General features: G+C 43.8%; 1 protein-coding gene across 2 annotated transcripts in view; it reads left to right on the top strand.

Annotated features, from left to right (window-relative positions):
- Positions 1-21,306, top strand: part of LOC111244761 (uncharacterized) — a 41,404-nt gene extending 20,098 nt beyond the window's left edge. Inside the window, exons 1-15 of one of the 2 annotated variants that reach the window (XM_086981911.1) lie at positions 3,507-3,907; positions 9,752-9,964; positions 10,247-10,442; positions 10,666-11,388; positions 11,825-12,063; positions 12,561-12,819; positions 12,971-13,109; positions 14,192-14,673; positions 14,844-15,245; positions 15,369-15,452; positions 15,568-15,696; positions 15,852-16,130; positions 16,334-16,552; positions 17,513-17,689; positions 17,792-21,306. In XM_086981911.1, the coding sequence (XP_086838037.1) occupies positions 9,756-9,964; positions 10,247-10,442; positions 10,666-11,388; positions 11,825-12,063; positions 12,561-12,819; positions 12,971-13,109; positions 14,192-14,673; positions 14,844-15,245; positions 15,369-15,452; positions 15,568-15,696; positions 15,852-16,130; positions 16,334-16,552; positions 17,513-17,689; positions 17,792-20,902 (6,648 nt within the window). In that variant the 5' untranslated portion in view covers positions 3,507-3,907; positions 9,752-9,755 and the 3' untranslated portion in view covers positions 20,903-21,306. Of the gene's footprint in view, positions 1-3,506; positions 3,908-9,751; positions 9,965-10,246; positions 10,443-10,665; positions 11,389-11,824; positions 12,064-12,560; positions 12,820-12,970; positions 13,110-14,191; positions 14,674-14,843; positions 15,246-15,368; positions 15,453-15,567; positions 15,697-15,851; positions 16,131-16,333; positions 16,553-17,512; positions 17,690-17,791 lie in introns of those variants that run through there. The other variant, XM_022792157.2, reaches the window with a different exon arrangement.
- The last annotated feature ends 1,188 nt before the right edge of the window (positions 21,307-22,494 follow it).

Below are 22,494 nucleotides of genomic sequence, written 5' to 3'. Positions count from 1 at the left end.
TATAGAAACACATCTTTTCAAATCCGTATGTGGCTTAGAAATACGGTACGAGATATTGTGACTAGATCATATGTATGTATATGATCTCCTTGTTTCTCTTTGTGGTAGTGTCGCAAATGACGTCCCAGAGTAAAGCTACTATAATATAACGGACTAAAAGCGCCCTGTCCATCAGATCTGTCAGAAGGCAAATCTTATTAAAATCGCGTTTTGTATGTTCCTTTTTTAGATCCATAGAGCGCTGGATTTGTCTAGCTTTCTCTCGCTGTGGACTTGGCGGACCACAAATCAGCTAGACGCTATACTTCCCTTCAGTGTTGTACCGCTGGGAGAAGATTAGTTGGTATCGACGTAGTTTACACTTGTATACAAAACGACGCCGAATCATACGAACCAGCGCAGCTACGTGATGCGATAACGCACGCTGTTAAACAGCTGAGAAACGTGTTATCTATCGCTTTGTGTTGGCAATAAAAGAAAAATGCTTTATCCAAATCAAATCTCGAAGGGCGAGTGGCAGCATAAGTTTAGTGGCGAGTTCTGTACTCAACGCTCACATACAACGTTTTTTTCAAATTATTCTTTATTATTTATGAAACGGTTAATATTCAAAGACGTAACTGATAATAAGATACCAAGCTGAAAAACTCACAGCTGGGAAACATCCGTGTCAATGTTTATATGTATACTAAAAGGTATCTCGAGGTCTTGTAATACGGGTCCAATACAAACTGGATCAGACGATTCTTTTGTCTCCCGAAGCAGCTATGGAGAGCATTGGTCATCTGCACTACGTTCAGATAGGGTTGGTTCGTGTCTAATCCTGAATGCATCTTCGTCAGGTCGAGTCTAGTAGAATAGCAACAGAAAAGCTTCGTGATGAGAGACAAGAGCTGGAAAATAAGACCTTTTAGAACGGTGGGCATATGAATGACGGCGTGCAAAAGGTACTAACTCGACAAGTTTTGTTTTGAATTATCTTCGTGGTAATCTCGACAAAGACGGACACTTTCTGATCAGAATCCCCATTAGCTAGTTAGCGGTCCTTCAATGGTAATAGAACAATTCCATCGGCCTACTACAAATAGTCATGACTTTAGATGCCATTGAGCTGTACTATTTGCACTGCTATTTCCACAAAGATTGTATGGCACTTAGAAAACGGTGACAAGATGGCCGCAAACAGCCAAACCATTTAATAGAAGCACACCTCTTTGGCGATAGTTGATTATGAGTTCTCTTTTCCCAGAGAAGTAGTCAATATTTCTATTCATTTCCGCTACTTGATGACTAGATCAATTCTTATTATAGTCCTAACAATAACACCACGAAACAAGCAGACCGCGTATTGATTATGACGGTCTTTTTGCGAAGCGCCGGTGTATTGCGTTTGGTAGTAATAGGCAGGAAACCAACAAGAGAATCAGTTGAGCCCGAAAACAGCCGTAGATAGCATTAATGAGTTCGTCCAGCCAACAGGATGTTTTAGCAAGAGAAGAGAAGAGAAAACAGCGGTTCCCTAGAAAAACTCGTCCTAATAAAAAAAAAGGAACGATGTGGCTTCACCAGCGACAGCGGCAGCGCCGGCTCAAGCGAAGCGTCAGTAGCAAATTTGCCGCTAATAGGTGATTAACAGGGTTACGATAGTACTATAAGAACTGCTAGTCGATAGTCGACGGGATTCACGGTGTCGCCTCCAGCTTTTCGACAGCACGCTTCTGTCCGCAGCCGGCCCTCAAGCGCGAACATGATCGTCTTACGAGGACAACAATACCTGCTACCGCGGCGGCATTGTCCGTTAGTGAAATGTCGCCGTCAGTAAATGTTTCGAACGGTTGTCTATTCCGATCGTCTCTTCGTTGTCTACTTGGCTCACTCTCTTTACCTCGCTTACGTTGTTATGGATAACGATAGTTCATCAGAGATGATCTGGCTGCACCTCCTCAACTGTAGTTCATACACTAGCCATGTTATTGCGTACGAGTGAGGGTTGTGCAAAGAAGCCGCGTCGCGGCCAGGAGGACGATAAAAAGAAAGGTATGAGTGACTGACTGCCTATGTGACTGTGTTGGCGTTTCGCTTGCCTGAGGGTTACGGTTGCTGCACACGATAGCGTTTTGTCAATAGCAGATAATACCGTTTGATGTAATACTTGACGAAACGGCCACGGGAAACACCAGCAGGGATACCCACCGACGAATCTGCCTAGCTCCTATATGCTCGTATACGATGAAACTGCAGAACATCAAGCGTGTAGGCCTGCAGCCACCAGCTGCAGTTTCGTAGGCAGGCTTCACCGGGCCGGTCTACAGTTATCCGCCGGCATGGTTGTGTGATGCTGTCGACGTGTGGTTTGCTGGCTGCCATGAGCGATAAGGACACGGTAGCAGAGACGAGAAGAAGCAAATGGTGCATCGAGCGCCGTGATACGAATATTCGCTAGAGCTAACGCCAATAAGCAGAAGGACAAAAGCGTCACTAAATAAAACGTATATGCGAGGCATCTGAGACAACCAAGGTGGCATGGCCTCGATCCACAGGAACGAATGAGGCTCCGGGCTTCTGTTTTCGTCCTTTCTCTCTGCTGTTGTTAGTTTGGCGCATTTATAATGAATAGACATGCTGAAGAGGCGCCTTTTCGGTTGCAGCCGCCGAAGCTGGCGAGAAGCGAACACCAGCAGGCTACGGTCATCTCTCTTCCGTTAACACACACTTTCGACATTTATAGGTGGACGACGGGCGGGTGTTGCCAGTCATCATCTACGAGAGTCGCTTTGTAACGTTTCTTTGCTGTGAGACTGTTGACGATGCTGTCCTTTCTGTTTGGGCTCTATTAGCTCTTTGCTCTGTCTTAGGCTGCCGTTTCTGTGTCTGCCATATGTTCACCTGGGTTCACCTGTCTCAGCAGACCATCACTGTCGTTCTGGCTGGTGTCCGACTCGTACGTCTACGTAACGAAGATCGGGCCGATATAGAGCACTTTTCATTAATTACCTAAACTATGATTTGCTTTATGCGCGGATTCACTGCAAGGGGGGACATAGGCTAAACGATGCTTCCGGGCATAAAACTCGAAATATTTATTTAGGGACGTATGAATGATTACCTCCACTTGTTGGAGTCCTGTTATTTAGATAATGGTACAGTAAATGATATTGAAGATCAGTTGAACACAACGTAGTCTGTTTCAAATCAACACAAAAAAGCTAACACGATGAGCCAAGAGGCTTCCGTTTTTCCTTTCTTGTTCGGTACTACAAATATACTTCTTAGCGCCTTATCTATTCGCTTAACGGTAGTATAGCTGAACGGGAATAATGCGCGAATGAGGGACGCGTACAAAAGATCACTCAAGTAATTCCATAATGCTTATATTTCTTCCTTAATCAAAAAAAGAAAAGAAAAAGCCAATCTTTAGAGATTCTACGTTACTAGACATGTTATAAAAAGCTCGATGTGTACTGAGCCAAGGAGCATCGTTGGGCCGTCTGCGAAGTGCGTGCATTTGAACACGTCGAGTAGTTTAGATGACACGCAGAACGATAGCGTACAGCATGGTCGAAGGATACCTTTAGCGGATTAGGGTTTACCTATACCATTAAACTATTTGGCTATAATGGAGTCTTACAAAAGCACAGTATTTAATGAAAAAATGTACATAGGAAGCTACAGCCTGTATCTGTTGTATGTTTATATTGAGCGAAAAGTAACACAAATATCCATATAAAGAAACTGTGATAACAATTTAATATTTTACAAGCATTAGACGAACAGTTCCAAAATCTGATACCATTTCTCGCCCAGTTGTTTTAGTAAGTAGTGGCTTCAACTAGCGTAACGCATCTCATGAGCACTCTGTGAGGGGTGATTCATCGATAAAATAGCGTGTTTCCTTCACGAGGGAAAGGTAAGCGTTCAGTCATTTTACCTTATTTTTAAAGCGTTTGTTGTCGTGTGTACCATTTGCTTGTTATAGTTTTTTCGCGTATTTTTTTAGATAGCTGCTTCTTATGTTGGCTGGTATTGCCGATAGCCCTTGGTCGGTTGGTTTAGCCATTTGTGCCAGAGTTTTTCGCGCCATAACTTCACCTGCGACAGCCCGAAAAACAAAATAAAACCATGGTTACTTCTCCTACGGGTTTTGTCCAGCAAAAGCTGAAAATCTCGATCGACACAATGTCATCAATAGCAATAACAATAACGGACAAATCGTAGTTTTGCTAATTCTACTTCCTCTCGCTGTGCTTAGTAGTGTGCTAAGCACAAATACCTTTTAAAGATTTTCTTGCTATCGCTGCTGTTGTGCTCGTAAACAATCCGATGCAGAAAGTCCTCGAAATATATAAGATACCCATACATACTAGAGAACATCAAACATACCTGTCTTACGCGTACACGAGGCACGAGAGTATATTTATATACCTTCAAATTATGCCGGCGCATATTTAACCTATGGAAATGTTACTCGACTGACAGGTGCCATATTGAAATTCAAATGTAAAAATATAGCTTTTTTCTAAACGTAATTAGTAGATTTATTGAGGTAATAAAGCAAGTTAGATAGCTGTAGTTCGACTCTTTTTACTCTGCATCATCGCTCGTATTTGTAACGCGATAATAAGGTCGACTGGCACTTTAACCGTGCACGTTACCAATTGTTGGAACGTTTGAATTGCGAAAATAAAATACTTAGATCGTACGACATTAAACCAAACATTTCGACGCTGAGGTGAAACGACTGTGTAAAAATAGCCGTTACCTATCAGCATGGTTCTTTTGGCAATGGTGCTAGCTAGAATTTGTCCATTTTTCGGTCTTATTCCGTATCGCAAAGTTGAATCAGGGCTAAAAAAAAGTTTGGATTGGCTTTGAGCACCCATAAGAGCCACCTATACCTTAGAATTATCGTTACAACATCATGTACCTGATAAATAATATAATCTTCAGCTGTACATATATCTGCTTCCGTGGCATTTTTATTTCGGCTGCAACACCGTCGTGCTTGTGGGGACACTGTTGATCACTGCCAAAATGCGAAGGTCGTTCGTTTTACGTCACGAACCGGGACTATCCTCTCTATGGTTTTTGCTGAACTTCACCATCTGCCACCGTATATCATCATCATCACCATATGCATCATAGCCATGGTCGTCGTCGTCGCCGTCACTGGCAGATCCTAATAATGGGGTCATCGACGCTACTATACGTTTTTATTGCATTTTCTTCGCAAGCAATCTGTTCTCTTTGTTGTTTCTAAAGTGTACATATGATACCTCCTCCGGTGAGGTTTCTTCAAATTAGACCCAAGCACCAAAGCTCGAGATTGAACTCACGTCAGACAGCTGAATATCTTTCTGTTTAGACCCTTGCCTCATTTAATGATTTCTGTTTCGTGGGTTTATGTCCTGTTTATGAACACCGATAATGTTTATGTCCATACCATGCAAACTGTTCACCAATTCAGATGAATCCTGCTGGTCGCTGATTCCATTTCAGCGTCGTCAATTGTCGTTGATGTGTTGACTTTATTGTCGACCGCGACAACGACTCGCTACTAAAACCGAGAAAATAATGAGGTCACGCGTTCCTTTCATCACTCAGCATAAATACATCATAGAATCTACCATTCGGTCACTTGTGTGATAGTTGCGTTTGCCACGCATCTATCATATCTCGACAAGCTCAACCCTAGCTGCTGATGCGGGAAACGAATGGGTTTTTTAAGTTTCTTGTTGATTTGCGTTGACGGGTATGTATCAACGGCGTGTCACTTATTTCGAGCTATAATTGGTAGCTTGATATACGTTCCGGCAGATTTTTTTTACGGAACCGCTATAGAACGCAAGGAATAGCTAGCGAAGTCGACGGTGAACTGAAGTTGAAGATGTGTGTTATAGATGGTGATAATAGATAAATAAACAACGCAACTAAATAATCATTCGACTCTAGAAGCAAACGGTTCTTCTGATTAACGCACGTTCCATGTTTATACGTTTCTTCTAAAATAAAGGGCGGATTTTTTCGATAAAAATGAATCTAGCCTGTCTCAGTAACAATAATGGGCATAATTGTTACTGTAGCAGCATACAATATGCCTAATAAACTTTAATCAGGACTGAATGAACTGCTATCGCTATTGTACATCTGTTCGAAGATCTAAAGTTCACCCACGATATCTTTCCACCCCTGTGACTCCTACATTCAGGTAACCTTGTAGATATGTGGCACCAGGTTTATGCATCTCCAGTGCAACCAATGCGTGCGATCACATCGTGGACCGTGCATCATCTAGCCTCCATACTATGCATATATCGTAACCCTGCTCCAGACTACAATACCGGCTGTGCAGAAGAAGTAAACTAGTCAATCCGAGATAATAAGAAATTTCCGAAATGGCTGTACCAGTTGCCAGCTAGAGCTGTTGTCGCCGATGGCTGGTGGAACTTCGAAAACTTCATGACAACTTCCGCCCGAATTGACTAGCGTCTCGTGAGCTGACACCGCTGCCATAACCGCTCTAGATAGTGGCCGCAGCGCTGGCCATGGTGCATGGATGACTCAGGACCAACGTCGCCACCGTGGATGAATCTTACGGCGACGGCCGTAAACGCGGACAAATCGGCCAACAACTAACGACGGCTTTTCACTTGTTTCTGTCTGTTGTCGCCATGAAAAGTTGAGACTGACAACTCGACTTCAGCTATCGATCGTGACTGATAACAATCAAACAACAACAACAACAACGGCAGAAGTGAGTGCGAGCGTCTCATACAAATAGTCCGTCCATCTGTGCGTATGCCAGTCCTGCCGACGCGTCGCAGTCAGCGGCGGCGTCGATGGGGTAGAGGAAAAAGATAGATAAAAACACGCTAACGGCAAAGGGAACATAAGGATAAGTAGATAAGCACAGAGAAGGAAAAAGAGCACCAGAAAAAAAAAGCGACGGCTGAGAAGCGAATCAGAAAGAGAAAATCTTGCGATAAAGGCAGGCGGCCACAACAGAGAACGAATCACGAAGAAAAGGCAAACAAATCGGCATTCCGCGTGTCTGTGTGTATATGTATATATGCCTGTGAATATGTACATAAACATAGTAAGAAAATGATAAAACGGGTATAGAAGAGATGATAAACGCTGTCATAAAACCAATTCAGTTTATATAGCAGCAGTAACAAGGAAGGTGACGATGATGGACTTAGCGAGGTCTGGTCTACCCCTTGATGTGGTAGTGGTTTTTAGTGCTCAGTACTACTATACAGACCGCTTTGAAGCTGCTGTTAACTGAAGCTGATAGCATTTGCTTTGTACGAAGCTAAGTTTAAAAGTTAAGTCTACACACTGTATAGGGTAACAACGCTGAGATCTAGAATCCACAGGGAATAGATAGCTAAATAAAATTAAAGACAATACGAGCGCAGATGTTCTGTTTGTTTGAAAATTCGATCGGTATAAGAGAGAAACGCCCAAGCTTCAAATAAAGATTAAAACTCATATATATATATATATATATATATATGCCTGTGATTGTTAGTTCCTTTCGATTTCCAAGTACATACTGAATACATAATGATCATTACGATTACTTGTAAAATTAGTTTGTTTTCAAGCGTATATGTATATTTGCACGAGAGTTTGAGTTACTTTATTATATCATTGTATCGTGGAACCCCTTAGTAGAACCCCTTAGAATAGTAAAGATTAGTTCCCAGCCCAACAAAGACATTACATCAAGCGACGCTCGGTACTGACTGATGACCGTACGAATTGGGCGTCTTGAAGTATGGTGGTATATCACATAGTTCGTTCATTCATCGACTTTATTCCACTACCTCGTTCAAAAGTGGTAATCTTCAATAAAATTATGTTTTTTTTGCTTCCCTTTTTTTTATATTGAATCCGTGCTGGTAGCTGGTGCGACCGGCTGGCAGAAATAGCTACTGAGATATTACTGGGAATCCACGAAAAAGATAAAAACTCAATACTGGATTACAACACGGCGTATAGTTATTTATCGTTGTGGCAACTTGTGATAATTGGGGTCCAATCTTGTTAAACACATTCTTATTTTCACAGTTACAAGAATATCACATTGTGTTTTGACACCATGGATGGCCATGATTAACGGGGACGTGCAAGTCAAGCGCTGGCTTGTTGAAAAGCCGACGCGGCAGGAGAATTAATGAATTTAATCGGACCACATCACGAGACATCGTGAAAACAGGGCAGACAGATAAGGAGTCGAGTCCTGCAGTTCCCTCTAACCACACCTTTTTTGCTTTTCTTGTGTTCATCGGCACACAAAAAGCTTTGACGTCATAATCGTGTGAATGACCCCTGTTGCCATTGGAAGCCGCTTACCTGTTTAGTGTCTCGGCGTCCGTTCGCAAAAGTTCCATTGTAGTTAGAGTTAACGACATGTTTAATGAGAGAAGTTACACGTATGACGGTGGAATCGAGGTCCGCTTTGTAAGGACGAAATCCGAACACGTGAAGGAAAAACTTATAGCACCAGTGTATCCGACTACAGAATCGCTCGCTGCGACTCTTTAAAGAGGGTTCTATGATATATCATAATTATAGTTTAGAGCGGAAAAACATTTTGAGTCAGTAGAATAAAGCGTGAATGGTGTGCCCGTAAAGACTCAGATATTTACCTACGAATAAAGGACAGCCACATATCGGACGAGTCTAACTAGTCGATGGTTGCAGGCTCGTTGGCCGACGATGACGACAATGTCGGATGAACGCAGAGGGAGAAGTAGTTCCTAGTTGCTCGTAGTGTGAAGACCACACGCAAGCATCAGCTCCACTGACGTAGAGACTTTTTTATCCGTCAATAGTAAAGTTTCAATGTTTTTATTTGTTGATTATTTTTCATTCTGCAAAGTATTTATTTAGCGGTTATTTGAAGTGTTACGGCACTTCGACCAAGTGCCCGGAACTGTGTACAGCCACATATATAACGCTTCATTTCCTTATAAGCAGCAATGATAGAATAATGAAGATAGAAGTCTTATGCAAAATGTAAGCTTACTTGACCAATTCAGCTTTTTGTTATGCTATAGCATAGCTAAGTAAACATTATATTTATGCTGATTGTTGTTGGTAGAAATAAATCCGCTTAGCACTTTAGGGCTTCCATGAAAGCCTATCGGCTCTTCCATAGGGACTCTAATGAGGTATTCATCACACGGCATTTGGAGAAGTACCACTTGTATTAGAAACGCGTACGCCAAAATGATCTCAAGTCCATCCACGTAACAAGTGTTCTGCTGCTTCCTAGACTGTTTTAATGACCGGTAATAGCGGGCACGTTATTCTGACGCCCTCAGCTGGCGTTCATAGCGGAGAGAAAGTACTTGTTGCTATTTTTTCGTACATGATTTTCTTTCGTACATTGATAGGTATTCTCAGTTACGATGCATAATAGTGTACTTTTTGTTTTTGCCTGTAGTAGTTAAGTCAGTCGTATCTACTGAAGCAGAACTGATGGCTCCGAAACGCATAGATGGACTAAACTTTGCCTCTATGCGAAGTTAAAACGAGCGATTAATGTCAAATGGCTTTTGTCTATCATCGTTCTCTGTTACGTTTGATACAGCTGTAATTTTTTAAGAGGCTAAAACCGCCTGGACTGTAGTACCTTTCCAGTAGCTTTTCCTTGTCGTGCAGCTGTGGAACTATCGATTTTTTTTCCTTAGCTTGCTATTCAATCTAAATGTTTTCCGTTATTTGTCTATGGGTCTTTCAGGTGGATGATGGAACCGTCTGAAGGGACCATTGAAGGGCCCCACGGTTCCAGCGGTGGTGATCCTTCTGGTCAACGGATCCCGGCAGATTCGCAAAATCTTGGACAACTCGCGGCTTTTCAGGAGAAAGTGCGTCTTGCAGCCAACGCTTGCGCACAGGCGGATTTTCCCCTGGCTGTCAAACTCTATGGGGAGGCTCTACAGATTGACCCGAGGTACTTCAAATGAAAAGATTCCGCAAGCCTTGATCTATATCCGCATTTCCTGAATTTATCCTGAAAATATAAAATATGAAAAATTAAGCAGGTTGAGAAACCAGCTTGGTCTTATTTTAAGCTTAGTCTATATAGCCCTCATAAAATTACAGGCGTCCTTAATAAAAAGCTCTGTTTCAAGTATAGATGATAAACCCTAGCAATAATACCTCTAACTCCGATAAATCGAACTCTTTAATCAACGAACGAATTGAGCTTAACAACGGTTGAATTCATTTATAGGAATCATGTGTTATATAGCAATCGGTCTGCAGCCTACATTAAGCTGGGCCGATATCAGCGCGCACTGGCTGATGCGGTACGAGCTCGTGAGCTCAGTTCTACATGGCCAAAGGCCTATTACCGGGAAGGCGTGGCCCTTCAACATCTCAATCGACACTCCGAAGCCTTAGCTGCATTTGCTTCCGGACTCAGCCAGGTACTGTCATACTAGCATAGACACTAGTGCTACATACGTTACGTATAGTTATCATTGAACTTGCTTAAGGCAAGTGGGCGTAGACGCTTGGGCAATTTCTGTTAAATTTACTTAATTAGTTCCAAAAAACGGCTACAGCCTGTTTACGGAGCTCGATTTTCTTATTAACTGTAATGAATTATGTAATTCTTTTTTATTTCGTGACATACTGTACTCTTTACAGGATCCGAAGTCGGAGCAAATGCTTGAGGGCCTTATTGAAGCTGCCTTAAGTTCCCCAATGGCGGCATCGTTCGAACCAACCTACCGGCAGCTTCAAGCGATGCGTCTGGATCGGCATGCGTTCGTGATCACCTCTGTGATTGGCCAGGAACTACTAGGAGCTCACGAGTTTGCCCCAGCTGCGATCGTCCTCGAAGCAGCTCTCGTGGTAGGATCAACTTGCGCACCAGAACTTAGAGGATCGGTGTTATCCGCACTGAGTTCGGCTTTCTGGGCGCTCAACGACATCGATAAAGCATTATCTTATATGCAGCAAGATTTGGCTGTAGCTACAGCAACGGGAGACACCTCCAGCAAATGTCGAGCGCACTCAAACCTTGGGTCAGCATTTTTCTCCAAGGGAATGTACAAAGAAGCTCTTCAAAGTCACAAGGCTCAACTCGTATTAGCCATGAGGCTAAAAGACACCATGTCTGCGGCTCAAGCGTTGACCAGTTTAGGTCATGTCCATACAGCCCTTGGGGACCTGCCAATGGCCCTAGCTAGCCATCAACAGTGTGTCCAACTAGTGGCAGAGCTAGGCAATCGAATATTAGAGGCTAGGGAGACCAGCAACGTGGGGGCTGTATATCTTGCTATGGGAGACTTCGACAACGCTTTGCAGTGCTACCACACCCATTTATCTATTGCATTAGCTCTTAATGATCGCGTCGAAGAAGCTAAGGTAAGCGCTCCTAGTCTATGACTGACCCAACACTAAGTTGACTTAATTATTTATTAGGTGCGCAAATATATTCTTGTGTATATGCATGCCCCTTATCCATCTTTTCGATAATAGTCAAACGGGTTCTCTAAAATGGTAACCGCCGAAGTAATCGCCTTTTAGCAGACACCTTACAAAGATGTTGGTAATACGATGAAGATTCCTTTGAATCAAGATATCCAAATACCTATTGTATGGCTGCCTTTCCTGCCATGGGTTTAGCATTGGTCGAAGTAAATGGCTACATAAAGGAGCCGAGACTGATGACCAAGTAGCACGGGCGTAATACATAATAAGAGCGTACTGTTTAAAACGAATGGAGTCGAGCCTTTATATGCTCCAGCTTTTTGTCAAATTTACCGAAGCACCTCTCTACAGCTCACATGATTGGTTGCAGGCTTATTCGAATTTAGGGTCGGTTCATCACCGCCGCCTGGAGTTTGAACGTGCCGCCTTCTATCATGCAGAAGTACTGCGAATCAGTGAAGAGCTACAAGAGCGTTCAATAGAAGCGCGTGCCTGTGCCGGGTTAGGTCATTCTGCGAGGGCTATAGGAGACTTCCAAGGCGCGAAAAAATGGTACGAAAGGCAATTAGACCTAGCACTCTCCACCAAAGACCGCGCCGCAGAAGCGAGGTGAGTGCCGCCGTAATGCTATTACGATCAATTTCTTATAAAACAATCCTGTAATATTTTCAAACTGTGAAAGATGCACATAACGGACGCCCAAACTTGCTTTTCAAATCGTATTACCGATCCCTGTATTGTAATTGGGACATAAGGAACATTCTAGAACTTTCGGTATCTATATATAGTACAGTGGTGACAACACACAGACTCACGGCGAAAATATGTTTCCAGCAACGCCTCTCCTTAAAGCTATTCTTGCATTTTCCAATATTGACACGTGTCACCTCATACGCATATCCGTATTACCGATACCATCCCTGAACCAGCTACACATTGCATCTGTTAAGCTAATTAAACACTATCATAGACCGGTCACTGGGCTAGTTCACAAGTGCTCTTCCAAGTTCCCAACCATTGCTTTGCTACGAGACACCAGTTATTTATGAACGATGGCGTTTATTTGACCCTCGATAACTATACTAATACGTCTCTACCCACTTCAGGGCGCTTTCGAACCTAGGAGCAGTGTTTCATTTGAGTGGAGATTTTGATGCGGCTCTGAAACTTCACCAACAGCATTTAAGGTTGGCACGAAACCTAGGTGATATAACGGCCACTGGACGGGCACTTGGCAATATCGGCAAGGCATACGCCGGACAAAGATGCCATAAGCAAGCAATTAAATTTCACAAAGAAGAGCTACGCGTGGCTCGTGAAATGGGGGACCGGGCCGCTGAGGGGTCGACCTGCGGACATCTGGCAGTGAGTGAAATCTGCACGAACACCCCGTTACTATTTTGGCTATATGCTGCTAGTGTACACAGCTTGCCAATATTACCTATATTGACATTGTGTCCTTTTAATAATTAACTGAATGCAGAAAGTAAATGTGATGCGACACACTTGTTTGCAGATGGCGTATCAGGCGTTGGGTATGCATGAACAAGCCCTCCAGCACCATCATGGGCAACTGAACATTGCCAGGGAGATGAATGATGCACCTAGTGAAGCATGCGCTCTGTGCAATTTGGGCTGTTGTTACAGTGCCAAAGGTTAGTGAAACATGTACACACTTTAGAGCTGCGGTAAGAAAACAAAAGGAAAATATATACTTAGAAGTGAACAAATGACTCGTTTTGTCAGTGCTAAGAAAGCCGTCAATGAGAAGAAATCGATAGAAATGCTTTAGCAACGGGAAGGCCCCATAGCAGGTCAACGCGGGGAGCGGACGTACAATGAGAGGTGGTATAGAGTGTTGGGTTCTTGACCACGGCGACTGTCTGGTGCGCTGGGCTTGGGGGGTCAAGACGACCGAGACTCGGCAAGAAAAAAAACTAGACTCAGTACTGTCGATTCTCATAGATGTGTGTATATTAGTGCGCTTGCGTGGATATTCACAAGCGAAAATGGCAATTGAAAGCTAGCAGTGAAGTCAAGGCTAGCTTCAGCAACTTCATAGGCCAAGGGTATTCAGTTTATGGCCCGAAAGCAGTTACCAAATTGGATCAGCAACGTTACATCCATATACAAGTGAACTTAGTGTTCCTGGTAAAATGTTTTTTCAGAGGCAGTTTCGAGGACACAATCACCGATCGGTGATACCTGACTAGAAACCCGAATAGAGAAAGGCTCACAGGAGAGAAAAGCGTTCGTAGACAAATATTACTTCGAACATAACCAGCTGTAGGAGACTATGGTCGCCTAGACTCTGCTACCTGATGTCAGCAAATCTCATTGTCTTATCAAACAAAAATTGTCGTACAGTTTCCTATGACCAAAGGTTGACTGAAAAGTTGCAAGTGTGTGGCAACGTACACTTTGTCATCACCGAATCATTCGTCGTTCGAGGCCCGTGGGGCTCAAGCACAAATTTATCGCTCGGCTAAAACCGCTTTAGATGGTCCGTTGAAATTCCCAAATCAGATTGCAAAGTTCTTACGGTAAAGCCCATTTCGCTGGAGGTTCATTCGGGTTCGATTTCGTCGGTGCATGATTGTAAATGGAATGGGATGAGTGTATGTAGGTGATTGCCAGTAAACGTTTCGGAGATCAGTGAGCTAGCAGTTCGGCTCTTTTTTCAGACGTTACACTGTGCTTTTCGACTGATTTTCTTATTTAATTTTTTGCTTTGCAGGAGAATTCTTCCAAGCTATTCCTTATTACGAAAATTTTCTACGGCTGTCCCAGGAGCTTGGAAATTTAGACAATGAAACCAAAGCGTGCCATTTTCTGGGTTACGCGCATTTCTGTTTGGGAAATCATGCTGACGCCATTAGTTATTATGAGCGCGCCCTTCAACTTTGTGGTGACGTTTGTGCTGATTCGCCAAGCACTATATCGGGCTCATCACCAGAGACAACGATATCTAATGTGGAGCCCTCTTTGAGGCGGCTTAAGAATATACAAAACAATGAGAGTCGGCAAGACCTCAGTAGGGCTTACTGCAATTTAGGCCTAGCGAAGGCTGCCGTGGGCGACTTCCAAGCGGCCCTAGATTGCCAACGACGTTTCCTTACTATCGCTCAAGTTTCAAGGGACATACAGGGTAAATTTCGAGCTCTTGGCAACATAGGAGACGTCTTCATGCGGATGGGCAATGGACAAGAAGCCGTTAAGGTACGCGGGCCTCTATGTAAATCTATTCGATTTAAAATTGTGCAGTTCTCTTCATCTGACTAAATCGGTCATTTCTAGCTAAAGGATTATCATAAAACAATATCACTTTGCCTAATAGATGGACATAGGTCTTGTAAATGAATCAGAGACACAATCTTCTTCGTTTATAGGCATATCAGAAACAACTCGTTCTTTGCCGGGAAGAATTTGACGCATCGTTGAAACATCTCGAGGCAAATTCATATTCAGCTTTAGGTGCGTGTCACCGGCAGATGAAGGCCTTTGATCGTGCGTTAGGTTTCCATGCTCAGGAACTACAGATCTACAAAGAACTGGGTAACCTGCAAGGCGAATGTCGAGCTCAGTCGAGTCTGGGAACGACGCACGTAGGTTTAGGGAACTACGCCGAAGCTCTAAGATGTTTCCAAGCTCAACTAGAGAAAGCCAAGGAATTGAGAAGTGCTGCCCTTGAAGTACACGCCCTGACTAATGTTGGTGGAATGAGATTAAAGCTGGGCCATTTTGATGAGGCCCTTGCCATGTTCGAACGACAAGCTCACCTACTAGAATCGGTACGAGACTATGACTGCCTTTATTTGACCACCTTTCTTGTGAATATACACGATTTAACACACATTTTGTGCTTTGGCAATTCGATATATTGATGTTAGGTGCTGCTGTTGACTCTGTTTCAGATGGAGGGGCCAAATATAGTTCTAGAGCGAGCAAGAACTTGTGGTCAGCTAGGAGAATGTTATCTAGGTCTTGGAGATTTTAAGGTAAGTGCATAGTTTCATTATACAGATATGGCTGTACTAGCCGCGATTGTCACCGAGAATCTGAAAGGTTGAAATCCATAAAATATGAATTCTAATTTAATGATTGAATTTCTAGGAAGCAATAGAACGTTTTCTACAATTTCTGCGAGCTGCGTTAAGGTTAAACTCAGCCAAGGACAAAGAACGGGCGTATAAGGGTGTTGGTAATGCCTATTTAAGTATCAACGACTTCCAGCAGGCACTTGTAAGTTTGCAAACAGTTACTACAAGAATGATGCTATAATACGTTGCTTCCCAGTTTTAGAATTTTAAAAAAACTTACTAAAAAGAATTATGGAGACAAATGTTAACCTTGTACAGCACAATCAATAACGTTTATCTGCCACGTGACGGTTGTAGATGTATTTTGAGAAAAGGCTGGTTGTCGCGCATGAGCTAGACGACTCGTCGATAAAGTGCGGGGCTTACGGAGATCTCGGTCGACTGCACGGCGAAATGGGACATTTTGCTCAGGCACTATCTTGTCTTGAGCACAAAATGCGTGTAGCGCAAGACAGCGGTGATGAGCTATCGCGTGCGGAAGCGGCCGCTTTCCTTGGAAACGTCTACGTAAAAATGGCCGATTTCGATAGAGCCATTGAGTGTCATCGTCTTGATCTCAGCATCTCGGAGCAAGAGGTAATAGAAGTTCATACAGCTTAAAGCGTCAACAATGCTTTGGCAGACAATCAAGTCTACTCGAGTTTTGTATCTAGACATAGCTTTTAGTAGAGCTTCCCTTGTTTATCTGTAAAATGCCCTTAGAGTTATGAAAGATCCCTTGGGCTTGGCCAAAACAGATAAAGATGCATGTATGCTCTTATTCACTTCATTCCTTTCAGATCAAGGACCTTCGAGGACAGACTCGCGCGCACGGTAATTTAGGAAACACATTCGAAGCCATGGCTTGCTTTGAACAGGCGATTGCTCACCATGAAAAGCATCTTGAATTGGCGTCCAGACTTAAAGATAAGGCCAGTAAGGCAGTAGCCTATACCAGCCTCGGCCGTATTCACCACGCTCTTGGGGCTCTGGCCAAAGCCACCGAATATCTCCAACAGGTAAAATGACAAAACAACAAAAATAATATTTGCCGAGGTCTATTAAAATTTTCCGAGTTGTTAAAGCTTCATGAAGTCAAATATTGTCATATAACGAGATCACTTGGCATAACCCTCTGCCCATCCAGGATTACTTTTAATAGCCATTTTTTTTTAGTCAGTTTGACATGAATCTGCACTCATACCTTCGTCACGTTGCGGCGTCTTAAAAGAGCGCGCTTTGAGTACTCCTTGTCCAGGCTGCTGCTGTGTTTGGGTAACTGTCGTCGGTTAAAAATTGCTTTTGTACCTTCTTTTATACTAATCCTCTACGGAAATTATCTGTTCTTTTTCCTAATAGCAGTAGTACTAATATCGTCAAGTTGTTGGTAATGCTACGTTTATCATGGCGTATGCGTCTATTGTATTTTGCACGCCGACGGCTCATGCTGAAGGTGCCATTTTTAAACTTTGCACAGAACACTCTAGAATTGACTGGCCCGAATCTTAACGTATTTGGTAAAGAGTGCAGCCCACTACTTCGTATGGCAGTTTAGTTTAAGCAGAAGTTTGCAGCTGCAAAGCCGAAATATGAATTTCTTATTGGCGATATTGCTCATCCAGTGCTCACAGGATTCTCGTTGTAGTAAGTTACCCATTTTTTAGCGGAGAGCAGACCGTGAGAAACATAGCGTCAGAGAACTCTACTTTTCGGATCAGACAGTGATTTCGTTGCAGACAAAATTGCTACGAATGAAGCTAGCCAATAAACTAACAGTGTAAAGAAGGGCAGAAAGGTATTAAAAGGAGGCGCTAATGTTTCAGCCTGAACATCGAGTTCAAATACACAAGTACCAGAGGTTCGGGGATTGACTTCCGAGCTACCTGATCTGAAGTTGGTTTTGTCCGTTTTGATTAGAATTATTAATATTATTTGATTAGAACTGGAACGTATGGCCATCATTTTTGACCAAACTACAGGGTCTGGCGATGGCGGAGCAGCTTGGAAAGCAAGACGAGGAAGCTACCATTAGGAGAAGATTGGCGTTCGCATTATGGGCCCAAGGCGATTTGCGTGGCGCATGCCAGGAGCTCGAGAAAACCGTCGATCTCCTCGAAGCCAGCCGATATACATCTCAAAGCGAAAGCGATCAAAAGGTATTTTTGTTTAGGTTTCTCATTAGTTCGTGTTATTGTATAACTAATATCTTACAAACTTTATGAGTTCAGCCGAACGTGAACGGTAGCTTTGCTTTTCAGGCAACATACGTCGCACTCCAACGCGCACAAGTTTTGTTAAGCCGGCATGAAGCAGCTCTAACTACCGCCGAGCGACTTCGAGTTCGTTTCGAGCGAGTGTCTCGCTATGAGCGTGATTCATCACACGCTTTCCCTTGCTCACAATTAACAGCCGAATTAATCGTGGACGCTGTTGACCGACAGAAGGCCGCTGTGATATACTATAGCGATGTTGCGGGAATTCTCTACTCGTGGCTAATCATACCGCAGAAGGGTGTCGTCAAATTTGCAGAAACCGTTACCAGCGAAGCCGTGCAAGCATCTGATTTAAACGTTCCAAATGCCGAAGGCCGATTCCCGGTTGATACTGACGACGATACCATTGCTCGTCACCTTGCGAGTCTTCGGGAAGGCCTTGGGGTCGGGGTGGACAGCTTAAGCTCAACGAAATCAGATGACGAAGGTACAGAATCCGATTCTGAAGTATTTGGGAGATTACGGCGGAATCATCTGTTGAATAGCTCTAGCTATAGTCTCAGTAGTGTGTTCTCCGTTGGAAGCGTCAGTGTAGCGTCAGCGTCAACCAGGCCAATTGACAGTAGTAGTTCCAGCAGCAGCCGGTCACCGAGACCGCACTGGACAGGACCCCCAGCGTTGCATGCACTTTACGACATTCTCGTCGCACCGTTCATGGATCAGCTTGCCGGGGTGCACGAAATAGCCATTGTGCCTGACGCGAAACTAAATCTCGTGCCATTTGCCATGCTTCGTGGTGAAGATACGGGGTATCTTGGAGAACGTTTCTTGCTGACAAACGTTCCATCAATTGCTGCTATACGAAGTGGACAGAGGGCGAAAATGCTCCGAAGGCAAGATAACGATGAGACAGCCAATATGGCGCTTGTCGTTGGAAACCCGCGGCTAACGCCTGGAATGCAGAAAATGCTCGATTTAGGCGATATTCCCCGTGCTCATGAAGAGGCCGAACTGGTCGGTGAGGTGCTTACGGCCAAGCCGATGTTGGGACTTGAAGCGACCAAGGAAGCAGTTATGAATCAGCTTTCTGCGGCAACGGTGATCCACATCGCAGCTCATGTCTCTTGGAGGCTACCGGGAATCGTTCTGTCTTTAGGTAGTAATGTGCTAGAAGGCGAACATCCGTACTTGGCCGCAGAAAATGCTGAAGATGAAGATGAAGAGGATATGCCATCATCGAGCGAATTCTTGCTAACACCACAAGATCTTATGACTCTTCATCTTCGCGCCAAGCTTGTCGTGTTGAGTTCATGCCATACGCGATCGGAGCATGGCGAGATTCGCGGGGAAGGATTCAATCAAATTACAAGGGCGTTTCTTGCTGCAGGGGCGCAATGTGTTATTGTATCGCTATGGCCCGTAGCTGACACTGCTGTTAAAATCCTGTACCGAACGTTTTATTCATCACTGCTTCAGGGCTCGAAGGCAGCAGCGGCCTTAGCTGAAGCAATGAGGACTATTCAGACAACAAAACAGTTTGCACATCCCGCCAACTGGGCTGGTTTCGTGCTTGTAGGCTCCAATGTTCGTGTCGCTTATCAGGTGGCTGCCATGGGCCAGGCGTTAGCAGAGATGCTTCGCTACCCGGAAAGAAGCCGCGACGCTCTACGAGTATGTCTTCATCTAGTAGAAAAATCGCTACAAAGAATTCATCGGTGCCAAAGAAATGCAATGTATACGACGCAGAAGTCCATCGAGAATAAGGTAGGCACAGCTGTAACTGGTTGGAAGGAACTGCTCATATCGGTTGGCTTTCGTTTTGAACCGGCTGCGAACAATCTACCGGCCGCAGTTTTCTTCCCACAATCAGACCCCGGCGATCGGCTCAATCGATGCAGTTCGAATCTGCAGGCCCTTTTAGGACTATCGGTTCAAACTCAATCCGCTATTGCAAAGCTTATGTCCAATGGAGATTATGTTGATGACATCGTACATCTGATGCGTGAGGTAGTTTCACAGTTGGAACGCAGCCATCGAGGACAGGACGGAGGCGTTGAATGTCCGGTAAGCGTGAAACTATGGAGTGTTCCGGGATGCCACGAACTCCTTGCGTCCCTTGGATTCGATCTGATGGAAGTTGGAGTTAATGAGGTGACGCTTCGTATGGGCAAATCGGCTGACTCGCGCACGATCGAATTCGCTCTGCAAGCCTTGCTGGCCCTTCTCGATCCCATTGATTCACAGGATGAGACCCACAGTGTTCAGGATCCCGACGCCAGCGAACACAGTGATGACGATTCCCTTGAAAGTCACGCATCACTTCAGGCCGAGCCACCAGCCGAATTTAATCAAGGACCGCAAGCTGTGGTACGTCGCAGCCGTGTGATCAGTGCAGGCGACGGGGCATTCACACACTTCGTAAGAACCCGGGGAGAACCTGATGGGCTGAGTGCTACTGTGCCAGGAGCGGAAATCGAAAATATCGCTGATGAGAAAAGACTCAAAAGCAGCAAGTCCATATGGAGTAATAAAAGTGCTTCACAACACATCTACGCTTCAGCAAGCTCCCATAGCAGTGCCAGTAATCAGATCGATGAGGAAGAAGGCATTCAGCCACGTTTTGAAGCTTTTACAATCAGTGCCAATGGTAACCCAAAACAAAAGCCGGCAATGTCGGCAACTACTCTCAATGATATCTACCATGAAACACGAAGTTCTATGGGTTTGGGATTAGCCCCATCACTCCTCAATATCCTGCGAAACGATACGCATTATTCCAAGGTTCCCCCACCTCAGCAGGCTTTGCGCCAAGAACTGCTACTGTCTCCCGCCAGACCTGAAGCTGATTTTGGGGGAAACTGTGGCGTTCCCCCAGAACCGCCCCGTATTGCTCGACCGCCTCCGCCACCCTTACCACTAACTGTTGCGCCTCGAATTGCAGATCTAGAGCGACCTAGAGCGGCCTTAAGAAACCTGCAGCAAAATGATTCGAACAATAACAGCAACAACAATGCCAACTACGCCACCAATATCCCAAAAACCGAAGAAAACTTAATCCAACCTGGGTTTTTAAGAGCAGCAACAAACGTCAAGCGAAGATCTGCTACCTTCAATGCGGCTAGCAGCTCAACAAAAGGCAAGGATAGCCTTGTCTGAGGTCACTGTATAAATACCGATTAGAACTATTCAGACATAACGGTTGTTCTGAATCTATTTTTATCTGCTCATAAGCATTGCGCAAGTGTCACTTTATCTCGTAACGTTTACTCGTAGATCTGCGCCTAACGGTCAAATTCCGGTGAGAGTAAACTAAAATCCTTGACTCTCATTCGTGAACACGTGGCATCGAGAAAGAGCTTTTTAGAACAGGCCTATGTAAGTTTTAGACAGTTTTGTCAGACTGTAAACGTGAGATTCAAAAGATTATGTGAAACTTATATATACTGTACGATAACAAATGTATGTAAGTTATATGTTAGCTAGAAAATATCGTTACTTAATGCTAGAAAAGTTGTCGCGGAATAAACAAAATAGACGTGCGATTAGATAAACGCAATCAATTACCTGTCAATTCTTTGACATATGTAAGTAATAGCAAGGTAACCGATAATGGCACACTGAAGGTAGCTAAAACTGACTTACTGAGATAGGAATAAACAAGTTCTTCATTGAGTCTACTTCAACAGAACAATGGTAGGTCTCGTATTTACAAGGGGTATGTCACAAAACACAAAAATAACTTACAGAGATACAATAATACAGATAATAAGATACAATAATCCCCTTTTTGCATTCGCCCCAGTTAACTGCAATGAAGTGGGGGGTCGTTTCAGGCATCATCAGAAAGAAAAGAAGATTGATTAGGTTGCGATCGTAATATCTCTCCGGTGAGCGACAAAATTTGGATCTATTTTAGCCTACCCTAAGCGCTATGCTTTCTCACGAGTCTAATATGTGATCATGGGGCTTTTGCTTCCATACGTCTCATCGCTTTTTTACCCGAATCTTTATATATGTTTAATATCATTTCAAAAGTTTCGCGGGTGCATTGCATCCATTTTTGTACCGCAATCCCCCAGGCGCTTCAAGAATCGGAGCAAAATGGTGGTGCATTGCCGGTGGTGCAAACGCCGATATCTTGCGTTTTTTCGACTCAATGATTTCCACTAGATACCTTGATCCTTGTTGCCAATCCTTATATGATGATAGTACCTTCTTTACGCTTTCATTAACTAAGACGAGTCTGCTCAGTTGGGTATGTTCTAACTAGCTTCTAGCTGAACGGATGGTATGGCATTCCTTTCGACACTTTCGAGAAGTATGGAACCTTTATGAGCTCTTCACAGCCGGTATTCTAAAGGGTGGGCCCAGGCACCGACCCTAGGAGAACCCTGGTCGTCCCTATGGTTAACATCATTCCCCGCAGATAAAAGATTGACCAATGCAAGCTTGTAATTTAGCATCCATTTTTGACATCTAGCAAGGTTACAGGTACAAAGGGTATGCCTCATTTAGTTATTAGTAACAAAAATTTAACTACTTCACCCTCTAGCGTTAATGGCCCAGCTAAACGTCCATTGCCCGTGGTGCGCTATGGATCAATTCGTATATATTAAAAATATAATATAATAGGAATTTTTATCATATTTACGCTAAGTAATCTAATTGGCGCTCGATTAACTCTTATCCCGTCCTTCTCTCAAGATGATCTAGTAACATTTAAATGTATCTATCTGTGTTTACTTCAC

The sequence above is a fragment of the Varroa destructor genome, unplaced genomic scaffold, assembly GCF_002443255.2.
Source record: "Varroa destructor unplaced genomic scaffold, Vdes_3.0 BEIS01000002.1, whole genome shotgun sequence".
Lineage (NCBI taxonomy): Eukaryota > Metazoa > Arthropoda > Arachnida > Mesostigmata > Varroidae > Varroa > Varroa destructor.
Note: the sequence above shows the minus strand (reverse complement) of the source record. Positions and strands in the feature narration are given on the sequence as shown.